This window comes from Olea europaea, chromosome 7 (assembly GCF_002742605.1).
Source record: "Olea europaea var. sylvestris chromosome 7, O_europaea_v1, whole genome shotgun sequence".
NCBI classification, from domain to species: Eukaryota; Viridiplantae; Streptophyta; class Magnoliopsida; order Lamiales; family Oleaceae; genus Olea; species Olea europaea.
In genome coordinates, this window is record NC_036243.1 from 18,863,355 (window position 1) to 18,879,712 (window position 16,358).

General features: G+C 33.8%; 3 protein-coding genes across 3 annotated transcripts; all 3 read right to left on the reverse strand.

Annotated features, from left to right (window-relative positions):
• Positions 1–4,599: 4,599 nt before the first annotated feature.
• On the reverse strand, positions 4,600–6,912 carry LOC111398018 (glutamate receptor 2.9-like). The gene is made up of 4 exons (XM_023024979.1): positions 6,226–6,912; positions 5,817–6,132; positions 5,326–5,723; positions 4,600–5,007 (listed from the first exon to the last, which is right to left on the reverse strand). The coding sequence occupies exons 1-4, from the start codon at positions 6,910–6,912 to the stop codon at positions 4,600–4,602; spliced, it is 1,809 nt and encodes a 602-aa protein (XP_022880747.1).
• A 32-nt stretch (positions 6,913–6,944) lies between these two features.
• Positions 6,945–8,236, reverse strand: LOC111398019 (glutamate receptor 2.7-like). The gene is made up of 2 exons (XM_023024980.1): positions 7,936–8,236; positions 6,945–7,804 (listed from the first exon to the last, which is right to left on the reverse strand). The coding sequence occupies exons 1-2, from the start codon at positions 8,234–8,236 to the stop codon at positions 6,945–6,947; spliced, it is 1,161 nt and encodes a 386-aa protein (XP_022880748.1).
• A 4,279-nt stretch (positions 8,237–12,515) lies between these two features.
• On the reverse strand, positions 12,516–15,898 carry LOC111398020 (glutamate receptor 2.7-like). The gene is made up of 5 exons (XM_023024981.1): positions 15,598–15,898; positions 14,142–15,466; positions 13,733–14,048; positions 13,242–13,639; positions 12,516–12,923 (listed from the first exon to the last, which is right to left on the reverse strand). Exons 1-5 carry the CDS (start codon positions 15,896–15,898, stop codon positions 12,516–12,518), a joined length of 2,748 nt encoding a protein of 915 aa, XP_022880749.1.
• Between the last annotated feature and the right edge of the window lie 460 nt (positions 15,899–16,358).

Below are 16,358 nucleotides of genomic sequence, written 5' to 3' on the forward strand. Positions count from 1 at the left end.
TTATGTTATTTCTACATCTTCTCCTAGATTCAAGTTTCCTTTTGTTAGTGACATGTTAGTTAGTGGACCAGGTAGGATATGTTCAAGAGTGGAAAAATTGAGGTCAAGGAATCAATCTTCATGTAAGATCTTCCCCTTAAGAGAAGGTTTTTTAAAGTATAAGGACCGTGTTTGTCTTCTGAGAGTAATAGGCAAGTCAACATTAAAAATTTTTGATATTTTCTGAGGATTTGGAACTACCATTTATTCTAATTCTCTTGATGCTTCAGATGTGAGATTCTCCAACTACTTTTATTTTTGCTTTCTGAAATAAAACTAGTGTTTCCTTAACATTTGATTTTCTACATCTCTTCTTAGACTCAAGTTTTCTTTTGTTAATGACGTATCAATTGATGGACAAGGTAAGATATGTTCATGAGTGGAGAGACTGAGGTCAAGGAATTGATCTTCATATAAGATCTCTCTCCTTAAAAGAAGGGTTTTTGAAGTATGAGGTATTTCGAAGAAAGTGACATCAATGCTTACAAAGATCCTTTTTTTGGAAGGATCATATTATCTGTAGCCCTTTTATGCAGGAGAATATTCAATCAGAACACATTTAATTGCTCGGGGATCAAGTTTACTTCTATGATTAGAGTGACCATGAACAAATGTGACGCATCCAAAAACTCTTTGGGAAAGATTAAAGTTGAGACAAGAAGTTGGAAAATATTTCTAAAATTTTTGGATAGGCATTTAGAAATTTAGGATACTGTTAGGTATTTGGTTGATTAGATAGGTGGATGTAAGGACAACGTTTTCCTAGAACATTTTTGGCATATTCGTAATAAACATTAAGGCACGAACAACTTCTAGGAGATATCTATTTTTGCGTTCAACAATCCCATTTTATTAGGGAGTGTTGACACAAGAGCTTTGATGAATTATGCCATGAGTCTGCAGAAAGTCTCCCATGATGTTATTGAATATTTCATGCCACTAGTGGTGGGTAAAATTTGAATTTGTGTTTGAAATTGTGTATGAATTATGAAGTGGAAGTTGATGAACACGGAACGAACTTCGAATTTTTCTTTTAGTAGGTAAACCCAACAACTTCAAGTGTGATCCATAAATGTAATAAACCATTTTGCATGATTACTATTTGGGACTCATGAGGAACTCCATACATCACTGTGAATCATGGTAAATGGCTTTGATAGTTTATACGTGGATTTTGGAAATGATGTATGTTTATGTTTTGTAAGTTGACAAATTTCTCATTGAAGATTGATTGGCTTTTGTTTAAAAAAGATAGAACGGAATACATGTTTCAAGTATTGAAAGTTAGGAAGGGCACAGAATCACAAACTTTAATTGACACTATTTACTCACATCAACCTCTTTAAAGTAGTAGAGTCCTTCATTTTTTTTAGCACTGTAAATCGTCTTCCTCGATGATAGGTCATGAAAAACACAGTAAGATAGAAGAAATTTAGCAAAGCAATTAGAAGTTTTTATTAATTGGCTTATAGATAATAAATTGCATAATAAAGTTGGAACATGATGACATATTTTAAAGTTATAGAATCAAAAATTTGAATACTTCATTTTCTTACGACAGTGGATAGAGGACCATCTACAATTTTAACCTTAAGATTTCCATCATGTTAAATATAAATAGAATAGGTGGTAGGTAGGTAGGAGTTTGTCATATGATCATTTGCCACTTCTCAAGTTCTTGCAATAACACAATCATCTCAAGGTAATAGTCAATCACGTTACGTTTTCCTTGTTTGGTTTCCCACAATTTGGATTTGATTTTTAAAATCTAGGATGAATTTTCAGAATCAGAGTACATCTCCTTCACAGCATCCCAAACGTCCTTCGCAGTCGGTAGGAACATTATGTTTTTCCAATTGAAGGCTTCACAGGGACGAGACACATAGTCACCATGGAGTTCTCCGATCTCCATTTTCGAAGGAGACCGTGTTGGTTGACGCTGGCATATTAGTCTCTCCGACAGGTACCCAAGTTTTGCTTTTCCATCAATAATTAGCTTGATAGATAGCCCTCATTCTCTGTGATTTTTCCATCCAATTTTTCTACCATGAGTTAAAAGGATGAACATTCAATTCCTCCACTCATGCCAGAGGTAGCCTTTTTTTCTTCATTGAAGGATTCAAAGGTCATTGATCCTTTGTTATTGGCCGCTGTTTCTGTCATTGTATTGGCTTTGATATCATGATGGTAAAAGCAGGAAAAGGATTTCACTATATTTTTCACATTAAAGATTTACAATACATTGCTCCTATTTATAGTAGAGGAAAGAAATAAAAAAAGGAAATAAATCTCCTGTAAACTCTAATCAAATTACAATATTGTATGTATGGTAAGTAAAATCTTCAACAATCTCCCTAATTATTTTCCCAATCAATTCGGGATATCCAACAATTTGGAATGGAAGTTAGCATAAGGAACTTGTTACTTCTTAATTCTAAATTCAAATACGATTTCCTAAACTAAGAGTTGTTCAATTACTGCTATGATAGACAATACAGTGTTTGAGTTATAATCTTCTACGATCAAAGCATTTATTGACTCTCTCTTTTCTAGAAAGTGGACAGGGCCATAATTAGTCACAAAGACAGATTCACAAAAAAAAGCAGATGAGGTTTTTGTTTTTGCACAAAGCAGAGAGTTTCTTCTCGTTCTTGGGGTTTCTCTCTGTTTTTTGATGTGTAATTTATAGGCTTAGTAAGGAGAACGAATTTCTCATGAGTCTTGCATGATTAAGATACAAGATTTGCAAGATTATGTTAATCCAAAAGATAGAGTTCATCCAAGACGGGATAAGGAGGTTAAAAGAAAAGATATCGATTTATTTATCCATATTTTCTTGTGATTTTAAATTACCTCCAAGTTAGGTATTGAGCATTTAGTCCAATGGACTGATTACCTCTAAATACCCAACATAATTGGGCTACTTCAATTGTGGTGTAGATTTAATTCTTCAATCCTGGGCTTATAGCCTATGAAGTTAAAACGGGCCTCGATTACCAAACATGCCCAACACAGACGAATTAGGAAACCAGAGAGAAATTGAAAAGGAAGCCTGGTTTTGAAGCTGTTCAGGTCTAAAACTGAGTGAAAGATTATTGCCTTTTGCTAGCCTGTTGCAAGATTAATGAAGTAGAACACAGTCAAATAAGAACGAGAGAAAGAAAGAGGAAGAGAGACGAGAAAGAGGAGAAGAGGGAGAGAATAAAAAGAATTTAAAGGAGAAAATATAGTTTATTCATTTTCTTGAATATTCGGTACACATTTTAACATTCAGTGAAAGCAGATATTGAATTTCCCATGGACCTCGCTGTAGCCACTTCTTAATTTAGTCATTATGCTCTCTGAATGACTGAAAGGATTGGAGCTTCCACTTAGATCTCCTAACTCAATTTATTCACAGATAATGAGGCAGTTTTTTTGAAGGAGGACGCCCAAGAGTAGAGAATACTGACGCTCTTCTTGTTTTTAGTCATATTGTACTAATCCGGGAATCTCCTCAGTATGATGGATCCCTGAAAATCAAAATAGAGAAGGGTGGCGTTCTTTTCCTTTATTCAATAAATGAACTAGAATTGAGCTTGATGAAGAACAAAAATTGCAATTAGTATGTGAATAGTTTAAGGGGATGGGTGCAAAAGTTTCCTTGTGATTCTTCGAGAAAAGACACAGTTTTTGTATTTATTATGAGTTGCCACAAATTCACTTATTGTTTTGGTAGATTGAAAAGCTGGATAATCATGCTATAATTAACAATAAAGCACCATTTTTATGCAAATGGATAATTATTATCTTGAAATTTCTGTAAGCAGTACTATCTAAACAAGATTTTGCCTGACAGAATTTTATTCATAGTATAGAATTTCACATCTCTAGTATTTGTTTTCTTTCTGAAATACGAAAAATTTACTAATTCAGGAGAATTATATATTCATTAAATATTACTTTTAAAAAGAAATGGGAAAACTTCAGCGGTTTCTGCAGTAGGAAGCCTTTGTTTTATTGTGTTCTATGTGACCAGTGTTCATTACTTTTTCCAGGGGAAATAATATTTTTCACTGATTGCGAAAATGATTTTGGAGTTGAAGAATAGGATTGTGTATGCTGTATCCAATATATTGGACGGTACAGGAAGCCTAATCAAAGTAGGCAAACAAGTTCTGATTGAATTGATGATAAATAGAGATCTTGAAAGGTGAGAGGCTTTCATAAAAATGTCTTGAATCCTTCATTATTAACAAACAAATCGATGGTGACATGAAACTCAACTATATAATCAACAAAAGGAAAGATCATCAAAGAGAAAATAACTAAAATGGAACAATTAGTTAGTTGATTGTTCTTTGTATGTGGAAAATTGACAAATATGCGAAACAAATCAACATTTTGAAAAATACAGCAAAGGCATCATTGGAAACAATCTGTAGAGAAAAGGCCTCCAGATTTATCCGTAGATAGCTCATTAATTCCTTGATCATTGAAAACTTTCTATACTAAATATGAATGTGAAAAATGAGTGTACAAATTAAAATGGTTAGGTGCTCTAGTTAGCACTCCTACGCCTCAGTTTTCAGTTGCAATATTGGTTAAATTATTCTGTCTCTGAACAGTGGGATCCCCAAATAATCCTGAGCCAAATCTTGCATGCTGTTTTACTAAAAGAAATGATGCCCATCTGGAAATCCTTCTGTGCATCAGTAAAGATTGTATTGAGTCATGAATCGACCATCGTTGGTGAATTACACGAACAACCATGATCAAGAATACAATTGCAGTAGTCATACTTGAAAAAATTAATGGACCCGAAAAATGTGAAAGGTATAAACTTAGGTCATCGATTTGGTGATCTGATGAGGAGCTGTTCAAGAAAGAAAGAAAAAGACATTTCAGGGTATTCATCTTTCCGTTTTGTTTCATAGTTAGAACTTCTTTTGATACAGCAGCAGTGAAACAAGAACCCTTTGGGAATGCCTGCAAGAAAACCAAAATGGATCTGGATTAATTAATGTAGATATGAAAATCAAGAGATGAAAAACAATTCCAAGTAGTAGAGGTGTCAAAATATGAAACCAAGATTCAAACGTAGAGGCCTGTTGCCCCCATTGGCGAAACACTTAAATAATTAACGTAAAAGTGAAAGCTCATAGCCATGGCAAGCATGCCTAAAAAGGGCTGTGTAAAGCCAAAGGCACTGCCATCTCAAAACGAGGCTGTTTTGGCCTTACACAGCCTGGTTTACACCTCCACCTTGAGTGTTGCATATTAATTAAACTCGGATTTGAATCTTACATAAGCAAGACCACCAACTTCAAACCTAGGTTTCGCAATGACATAGCGTTTTCTATTAGTTGCTAGGAAAAGTTCGGCATGTGGACTGATAAAGAAGGCTGCTGCAATTTCCCCCTTTTCAAAAGCTTCCTTGTAGTCACTGATAGAAGGAATTTTCTTGATGTTCTCTTCCTTGAATTTTAAAGTATGCCTCAAGTATCTTGGGATGAAACCCTCCCCATTGCACCCGACAATTGCATTAATTTTATGAAGATAATCAACCTCTACTATAGATGGCTGGAGCCTTGGCACAGTCATCATAGAACTTAGAACTGCAGTATAAGATGCTGTCATCACCATAATCACGAACAACCATACTGCAAATACCAATCGTGACAGATTATTTTTGATGTGTTCTCCTGCACAAACAAGATCAGCAATCTTTAATAACATGAAAAGACGAGAAGATTTTCTCATTCAAATCAGTTTTCTGATTTCTAGTTCAGACTTACTTTGTGCGAATGAGAGAAGAGTGACAGAAAACCAAATCATAGAACCAATTATCTGAGGAAATGAACCTGCAAACTCTGGATTTTCATTCAAGTGCTCATTCAAATAGATAATGGCCCCATTGGATAAGCTTAATGTTGCCATCACCACCCACAATTTCCATTCAAAGGCTGTAACGGCAATGAATTTTTGCCTTTTCAAATCTTCCTTTGCAGTTACTATCATAACAATTTGAGAGTCCATATAAGGCTGTGAAAAATCTGCATAATTGTATCTATAATCTACTATATTTATGTCTGCAACTGCTGCATCCAAACTCTAATTAAAGAAAAAATTGACAATTTAGTATTATAATTATGGAATAGCAAGCAAGAAGTTAGGGAAAAATTTATTCAAAAATCCAATCCTTACCTTATCATGAACTGCACGCAACATCTCATCGTAGGTGCCAGGAAATGGAACAAACTCATATGGAAAAGGATATGGAAGCTGCTTAACTATGGCTCTAAAAACTTCAATGGAAAATCCACCAAAGGAGTATGTCTTCTCTTCTTGGTCATAGCTCACACTGACAAACTCATGGACAGTGGCCGTTAGAGGAACCCCAATTTTTAGTTTCCTTTCCTTAGGAACTGTTTGCACACCTCCTGGACAGTGAACAAAATCCAATTGCTTATGCATATTAGTGTCTCTCCTTGTCCCCTTTCTTTCCTGATCTCTGAGATCCATTGAGAAGCCAAGCTCTGGTGAGTACAATGCTATTTCTGTATAAATTTTCCCAGTCACATTAATGATCTGAAAGGAAGGTTTTTGCCACAATTTTCCATTCCTGAAGCTGACGTTTCCACTAAGACCTTCAAAATCATTTGAAGAGATGTGATTTATCAGTTCATTTGAGTTCACTTTCCCTTTAGAATGTTGCATGGCTTTTGCAATGGCGCATGTAGCATCATATGCTCGAAGAGCATACATGCTTGGATATGGATGTTCTTCTTCAGGATATGCCGATTTGAACTTTTTTCGAAACCTGAAATTGAAGTCCCTAAAAGACTTGCTTTTTTCCTCATAATTCGCCTTAAATCCAATTATCCCTTTCATGTTTTGGATGGCAGATGGCTCCACAGATTCAATTAGGCTAACAATATCATCGTACACAATCCAAACATTACCCTTCCCCATGATTCCCATTTTCTCCATGTAGCATCATATGCTCGAAGAGCATACATGCTTGGATATGGATGTTCTTCTTCAGGATATGCTGATTTGAACTTTTTTCGAAACCTGAAATTGAAGTCCCTAAAAGACTTGCTTTTTTCCTCATAATTCGCCTTAAATCCAATTATCCCTTTCATGTTTTGGATGACAGATGGCTCCACAGATTCAATTAGGCTAACAATATCATCGTACACAATCCAAACATTACCCTTCCCCATGATTCCCATTTTCTTGGCCTTCTCAAAAAAAATTGTAGCAAACTCCAAAGAAGACTGCACAATTACAAAAATTCCGCTGCTTTTGCTTCTCAACATATTCAGCTTTTCTTCAATAAAGACATCAGGATTTAGGAGAGAAGATATGGAAGGAAATGCGAGATCGCATTCAACAACAGAATTATATGGATTCAGCGCCTCAGAAAGTTGTTTCGCAAGTCTAGAATCGGCACAGAAACTATTACTTTGTTCATATATGACTGTGATTTTTTGCCATCTAAAGTGGCCAATAATTGCAGCAGCACATTGCATTTGTATGCTGATATCAGTATTCAGCTGAAAAATGGACGGTGGTTGAGGAAGCAGTGGTGATGGAGAAATGGCTGCTGAGCCAATGGTTATTATGGGAGTGCTGGCGACTTCCTCAAATTCTGTGACTAGAGTTGCTTCTTCCAATGTCAACGCTGCAACAATCGCTTTTACTCTATTGTGCTTGATAAGCTTAATAGCTGCAACTTCAAATGGAATTTGTAACTGAGCCATTTTTACCAGATACTTTTCTAGCTTTCTCAAAAAGTTAAAAATACAGCAAGAAAACAACAAAAACTAGGCAGAGTAATACATTTCAAGAAACATCTATCTACAATTAATAAAAAATGGCTGTGTTTCATTAAGCAAGCATAAACTTTACCAGTAGAAGCTGCTTGAGCTGACTTGCCATGTAAATCTTTTATGTGCAAAGCCAGCTTTGAACAAGACGAAAGCTTATTAAAGTCACTGACAGCAATCTGAATGGCAATTTTCTGCTCCTTGCCAACGCGAGAACTTTGATCAATCACACTCCCTATCCCACGCGTTGTGTACGAATGATCTATCTGACAATTTCCTCTGTTTTTATTTTCTCGGGCTTTAGTGTGATTGAGTACAGCAGAGAAGATGAACAGGAAGAACAGAAGAATACAGATTTTTCCATTCAAAGTGCCTTTTTCCATGTAATAGCTGGAGAGAAAGAGGTGTAATGGAGACTTAAAGCTTGATGGACTTAAATCGTTTACTATATATATGTACCTGTGGAAGAATCTAAATTGATATGACAGACTTATTCAAACAGACTTACTGCATTTATTCTGCAACATCTCATAACGACCAAATCTTGAAAATGATGGTCTTAAAATGAAAATTTATTGGAAAAGATGCATTTTGAATTACCAAACATTTTCGCTTTGTTTTCTTTTGTTGTTTAAAACGTGAAAAGATCAAAGTCGATACACGTATGAAAGTTCAATGGAAAACTATATAAAATATTCACAGTCTACAGAAGACTTTGAATATGAGTTTAAAGACTATCTTTACTCTTCTAACCCAAGTCATGTTTTTGGTATATTTCCAGAAAATGGACAGTCTACAGAAGACTTTGAATATGAGTTTAAAGACTATCTTGACTCTTCAAGCCCAAGTCATGTTTTTGGTATATTTCCAGAAAATGGACGATAAGTGGAAGATTTTGGAGTGAAGAAACCGTCAATTTTTAAATTTTTGTTTGTTACAGAGTAATCTATTGAACATTTCCTGGTATATTTCTTGGAGAATTGATAAACTTTACAGTGGAATAAACCATACAAATTAATTATTGGGTTATTATCAACTTAACAGTTTTGACTATCATTAAAAAGAGAATTTTGGGTAAAGTGTATTTTGGAATAGTAGTTTTTGCGAGAATGTCTGTTAAAAATAAGAAAAAATTTGAGTATCGCTATTTACATCCACAATTTTTATATATACACCCACTTTTAAAAATATAATTATATTATATTTTTTTATCTTATGTAAATTTACTTAAATAGACATGTATAAAATTAAATAAAAATATATCATTCTAACTTCATTCGGTAATATTTATTTTCAAAATTTTTTTTAAACACTTCTATATTCTTTTAGAGTTTGTGTTTAACTAAAATTCTAATAATAATAAAAATACTATTTTCATCTAAAATCAAAAAATCCTCTTCAACCAAAATTTAGAAAAATAAAAAATAAAAAATCACACACACGTTATTAAAGTTATAATTCTTTAATGATATGAAAAATGGAATATTATTTTTATGGTTTTTTAAGTATTGGTTTGATAGATGAAAACATACGAGAAATTTCAAAATTAGTTTCAATATATATCCAAATATTTTTACATTACAAAAGGAAACAAACTAAAAATTATCAGACGAAACACAAACAACAAAAATTATGAGCTTATAAGCAATAAATAAAATAAAAACTAAGATAAAGAAATAAAAAATTGATTAACATATGATTTGAGGAAAGATTTGTTTGGTTACTTGAGCAATATACACTTGATAGAACTCTATAAATTTAAGAAAAAAGATTTGCTGACATTAATAACTAAAAATTAAAGCACCAACATGATAATATAGAAAATGAAAAGTAGGAACCAGATTAAATGTTGATAGAGACTGGATGAATATAGTAATTTTTGAAATTGTACTAAACATGTACTTATAACGGGATGAATATATAAAATTTGTATGGATCTATAATGTTTAAATGAATGAATTTAATAAGGATAATATTGGAATTTGATGTGGATAAAAACAGTAAATTTTCAAAATTTTAATATTTTAATAGGGATGTATGTAGAGTGTGATACATATATAAAGGGTATCGCTATTTATATCCACAATTTTTATATATACATCTACTTTAAAAAAGATAATTATATTATATTTTTTGACTTATGTAAATTTACCTAAATAGATATATATAAAGTTAAATAAAAATATATTGTTCTAAATTCACCCACTAATGTTTATTTTCATAAATTCTTTTAAATATTTTTATATTCTTTTAGAGTTTTTGTTTAACTAAAATTCTAATAATCATATATAAAATATTATCTTTAATTAAAATTGTTGACCTCAAAAATATACCTCCAATGTGACTAATAAATTCCAAGACCTTTCACTTCCAAGCAGGTCATATTCTTGTACACTAGGACAAATGTTAGCCACACGTGTCCTTCTTAGGTGAGGGTGGAGCCGGCCACGCGCACTTCGATGGTTAAGTCAGTTTTGAAAAAATATATATATGAGTATGTGAGGACTTTTAACGTGAGTCTCCAATGTAAAAAAGGGGGTCGGTATTTGGAGTAAATAATGAATGTAAAGAGGGAAGTTATATTATCAAAATTTAAACTTGCATTACTTTTGAATGAAACTAAGTATGAGCTTTTATAGCGTGATGTAACGAGTGTGGATCGTCGGATGATAGGACACGTGTCCTCGTCCATGTGGGTTTGACTTTCCATCATGGACATCAATTAATCACAAGATATTAATGCTAATATCAACTCTCCTTTCATATGTTGTGGCCTGTGGCAGTAGATTTGACCAAATAGGTTGGTTGTGGCGACGGTGGCAGGAGCTATCACATTCATCATTTCAATATATTTGATTTTGGAGAATCCTTTGCCAAAGAACCTCGCCCTCCTTTCTGGAGGAGTTCAGTCTCATGAGTTCGGCTATAATATGAGCTCGTCACGAAGGTTCGGTCGGGGGTCCCACATGAATTTTGTCCACGTGGGACCCTCTACGGCCTCTATTGAAGAAGTTATAACAAAAATCTTAAAACCCTAATCATAAAATATCATCTTTAATGGAAATTTAAAAAAAAAAATAAAAATAACACATTATTTGAGTTATAATTCGTTCATGATATGAAAATTGGAATCTTATTTTTTAATGCTTTTTTAAGTATTGATTTGATCAATAATAATATACGAGAAATTTCAAAATATATTTCAATACTTGTCCAAATATTTTTATATTATAAAAGGAAACAAACTTAAAATTATCGACTGAAACACAAACAGTCAAAATTATGAGCTTATAAGAAAAATAACTAATTAATATATGATTCGATGAGTGAGAGAATCCTATAAATTAAAAAAAAAAATTGCTAACATTTAACTAAATATTAAAACAATGACATGACAATATAAAAATAAAAAGTAAAAACCAAATTAAATATTGATAGTGATTTTCAAATTTGTATTATAAATGTATTTATAGTGGGATACATATATAAAATTTGTATGGATATATAATATTTAAATGAATAGTTTAATAAGGATAATATTGAAATTTGATGTGTATGGATATAGTTGATGTGTATGGATATAGTAATTTTTTAAATGTTTGATATTTTGATATGAATGTGTATAGAGGGGGATGTATATATAAAAATTGTGAATGTAAATAACGGTATCCTAAAATGCACACATGTCTATTGACTTTTATTTTCTCTTCTCTTTTTATCTCTTTTCATGAGAATGTTGTGTAATGCTAGTTAACTTTTTTTTTTTTAAAGGGTAATTGGGACAGCCCTTGTCTAGAGCCCATTTTTTGGGCCAAAAAAATGATTTTTTTGTTTCTTTGGCAGCCGTCCTTTTTTACTACAACTCTCACATGCGAGTCCCAACTGACCAAAAAGGTCAAAAAATTGATTTTTTGGATAAAAAAGCTACAGCAGACAGGCACACAATACCCACCTAACTTCTGCTTGGTTTGTAGAATACCTCATCTTTCACTTGTCTCAATATCCCCCTAAATTACCATAACATTGCAGAATACAATATTTTTCATTGTAAAAATGATGAATTGACCATTCTTCTATATAAAAAAAAATTTCTTTTAAGAACCCACAATCTCAGTTTTTTTTTTTTTTTTTTTTTCCAGGGGAAATAATATTTTTCACTGATTGCGAAAATGATTTTGGAGTTGAAGAATAGGATTGTGTATGCTGTATCCAATATATTGAACGGTACAGGAAGCCTAATCAAAGTAGGCAAACAAGTTCTGATTGAATTGATGATAAATAGAGATCTTGAAAGGTGAGAGGCTTTCATAAAAATGTCTTGAATCCTTCATTATTAACAAACAAATCGATGGTGACATGAAACTCAACTATATAATCAACAAAAGGAAAGATCATCAAAGAGAAAATAACTAAAATGGAACAATTAGTTAGTTGATTGTTCTTTGTATGTGGAAAATTGACAAATATGCGAAACAAATCAACATTTTGAAAAATACAGCAAAGGCATCATTGGAAACAATCTGTAGAGAAAAGGCCTCCAGATTTATCCGTAGATAGCTCATTAATTCCTTGATCATTGAAAACTTTCTATACTAAATATGAATGTGAAAAATGAGTGTACAAATTAAAATGGTTAGGTGCTCTAGTTAGCACTCCTACGCCTCAGTTTTCAGTTGCAATATTGGTTAAATTATTCTGTCTCTGAACAGTGGGATCCCCAAATAATCCTGAGCCAAATCTTGCATGCTGTTTTACTAAAAGAAATGATGCCCATCTGGAAATCCTTCTGTGCATCAGTAAAGATTGTATTGAGTCATGAATCGACCATCGTTGGTGAATTACACGAACAACCATGATCAAGAATACAATTGCAGTAGTCATACTTGAAAAAATTAATGGACCCGAAAAATGTGAAAGGTATAAACTTAGGTCATCGATTTGGTGATCTGATGAGGAGCTGTTCAAGAAAGAAAGAAAAAGACATTTCAGGGTATTCATCTTTCCGTTTTGTTTCATAGTTAGAACTTCTTTTGATACAGCAGCAGTGAAACAAGAACCCTTTGGGAATGCCTGCAAGAAAACCAAAATGGATCTGGATTAATTAATGTAGATATGAAAATCAAGAGATGAAAAACAATTCCAAGTAGTAGAGGTGTCAAAATATGAAACCAAGATTCAAACGTAGAGGCCTGTTGCCCCCATTGGCGAAACACTTAAATAATTAACGTAAAAGTGAAAGCTCATAGCCATGGCAAGCATGCCTAAAAAGGGCTGTGTAAAGCCAAAGGCACTGCCATCTCAAAACGAGGCTGTTTTGGCCTTACACAGCCTGGTTTACACCTCCACCTTGAGTGTTGCATATTAATTAAACTTGGATTTGAATCTTACATAAGCAAGACCACCAACTTCAAACCTAGGTTTCGCAATGACATAGCGTTTTCTATTAGTTGCTAGGAAAAGTTCGGCATGTGGACTGATAAAGAAGGCTGCTGCAATTTCCCCCTTTTCAAAAGCTTCCTTGTAGTCACTGATAGAAGGAATTTTCTTGATGTTCTCTTCCTTGAATTTTAAAGTATGCCTCAAGTATCTTGGGATGAAACCCTCCCCATTGCACCCGACAATTGCATTAATTTTATGAAGATAATCAACCTCTACTATAGATGGCTGGAGCCTTGGCACAGTCATCATAGAACTTAGAACTGCAGTATAAGATGCTGTCATCACCATAATCACGAACAACCATACTGCAAATACCAATCGTGACAGATTATTTTTGATGTGTTCTCCTGCACAAACAAGATCAGCAATCTTTAATAACATGAAAAGACGAGAAGATTTTCTCATTCAAATCAGTTTTCTGATTTCTAGTTCAGACTTACTTTGTGCGAATGAGAGAAGAGTGACAGAAAACCAAATCATAGAACCAATTATCTGAGGAAATGAACCTGCAAACTCTGGATTTTCATTCAAGTGCTCATTCAAATAGATAATGGCCCCATTGGATAAGCTTAATGTTGCCATCACCACCCACAATTTCCATTCAAAGGCTGTAACGGCAATGAATTTTTGCCTTTTCAAATCTTCCTTTGCAGTTACTATCATAACAATTTGAGAGTCCATATAAGGCTGTGAAAAATCTGCATAATTGTATCTATAATCTACTATATTTATGTCTGCAACTGCTGCATCCAAACTCTAATTAAAGAAAAAATTGACAATTTAGTATTATAATTATGGAATAGCAAGCAAGAAGTTAGGGAAAAATTTATTCAAAAATCCAATCCTTACCTTATCATGAACTGCACGCAACATCTCATCGTAGGTGCCAGGAAATGGAACAAACTCATATGGAAAAGGATATGGAAGCTGCTTAACTATGGCTCTAAAAACTTCAATGGAAAATCCACCAAAGGAGTATGTCTTCTCTTCTTGGTCATAGCTCACACTGACAAACTCATGGACAGTGGCCGTTAGAGGAACCCCAATTTTTAGTTTCCTTTCCTTAGGAACTGTTTGCACACCTCCTGGACAGTGAACAAAATCCAATTGCTTATGCATATTAGTGTCTCTCCTTGTCCCCTTTCTTTCCTGATCTCTGAGATCCATTGAGAAGCCAAGCTCTGGTGACGACAATGCTATTTCTGTATAAATTTTCCCAGTCACATTAATGATCTGAAAGGAAGGTTTTTGCCACAATTTTCCATTCCTGAAGCTGACGTTTCCACTAAGACCTTCAAAATCATTTGAAGAGATGTGATTTATCAGTTCATTTGAGTTCACTTTCCCTTTAGAATGTTGCATGGCTTTTGCAATGGCGCATGTAGCATCATATGCTCGAAGAGCATACATGCTTGGATATGGATGTTCTTCTTCAGGATATGCCGATTTGAACTTTTTTCGAAACCTGAAATTGAAGTCCCTAAAAGACTTGCTTTTTTCCTCATAATTCGCCTTAAATCCAATTATCCCTTTCATGTTTTGGATGACAGATGGCTCCACAGATTCAATTAGGCTAACAATATCATCGTACACAATCCAAACATTACCCTTCCCCATGATTCCCATTTTCTTGGCCTTCTCAAAAAAAATTGTAGCAAACTCCAAAGAAGACTGCACAATTACAAAAATTCCGCTGCTTTTGCTTCTCAACATATTCAGCTTTTCTTCAATAAAGACATCAGGATTTAGGAGAGAAGATATGGAAGGAAATGCGAGATCGCATTCAACAACAGAATTATATGGATTCAGCGCCTCAGAAAGTTGTTTCGCAAGTCTAGAATCGGCACAGAAACTATTACTTTGTTCATATATGACCGTGATTTTTTGCCATCTAAAGTGGCCAATAATTGCAGCAGCACATTGCATTTGTATGCTGATATCAGTATTCAGCTGAAAAATGGACGGTGGTTGAGGAAGCAGTGGTGATGGAGAAATGGCTGCTGAGCCAATGGTTATTATGGGAGTGCTGGCGACTTCCTCAAATTCTGTGACTAGAGTTGCTTCTTCCAATGTCAACGCTGCAACAATCGCTTTTACTCTATTGTGCTTGATAAGCTTAATAGCTGCAACTTCAAATGGAATTTGTAACTGAGCCATTTTTACCAGATACTTTTCTAGCTTTCTCAAAAAGTTAAAAATACAGCAAGAAAACAACAAAAACTAGGCAGAGTAATACATTTCAAGAAACATCTATCTACAATTAATAAAAAATGGCTGTGTTTCATTAAGCAAGCATAAACTTTACCAGTAGAAGCTGCTTGAGCTGACTTGCCATGTAAATCTTTTATGTGCAAAGCCAGCTTTGAACAAGACGAAAGCTTATTAAAGTCACTGACAGCAATCTGAATGGCAATTTTCTGCTCCTTGCCAACGCGAGAACTTTGATCAATCACACTCCCTATCCCACGCGTTGTGTACGAATGATCTATCTGACAATTTCCTCTGTTTTTATTTTCTCGGGCTTTAGTGTGATTGAGTACAGCAGAGAAGATGAACAGGAAGAACAGAAGAATACAGATTTTTCCATTCAAAGTGTCTTTTTCCATGTAATAGCTGGAGAGAAAGAGGTGTAATGGAGACTTAAAGCTTGATGGACTTAAATCGTTTACTATATATATGTACCTGTGGAAGAATCTAAATTGATATGACAGACTTATTCAAACAGACTTACTGCATTTATTCTGCAACATCTCATAACGACCAAATCTTGAAAATGATGGTCTTAAAATGAAAATTTATTGGAAAAGATGCATTTTGAATTACCAAACATTTTCGCTTTGTTTTCTTTTGTTGTTTAAAACGTGAAAAGATCAAAGTCGATACACGTATGAAAGTTCAATGGAAAACTATATAAAATATTCACAGTCTACAGAAGACTTTGAATATGAGTTTAAAGACTATCTTTACTCTTCTAGCCCAAGTCATGTTTTTGGTATATTTCCAGAAAATGGACAGTCTACAGAAGACTTTGAATATGAGTTTAAAGACTATCTTTACTCTTCTAAC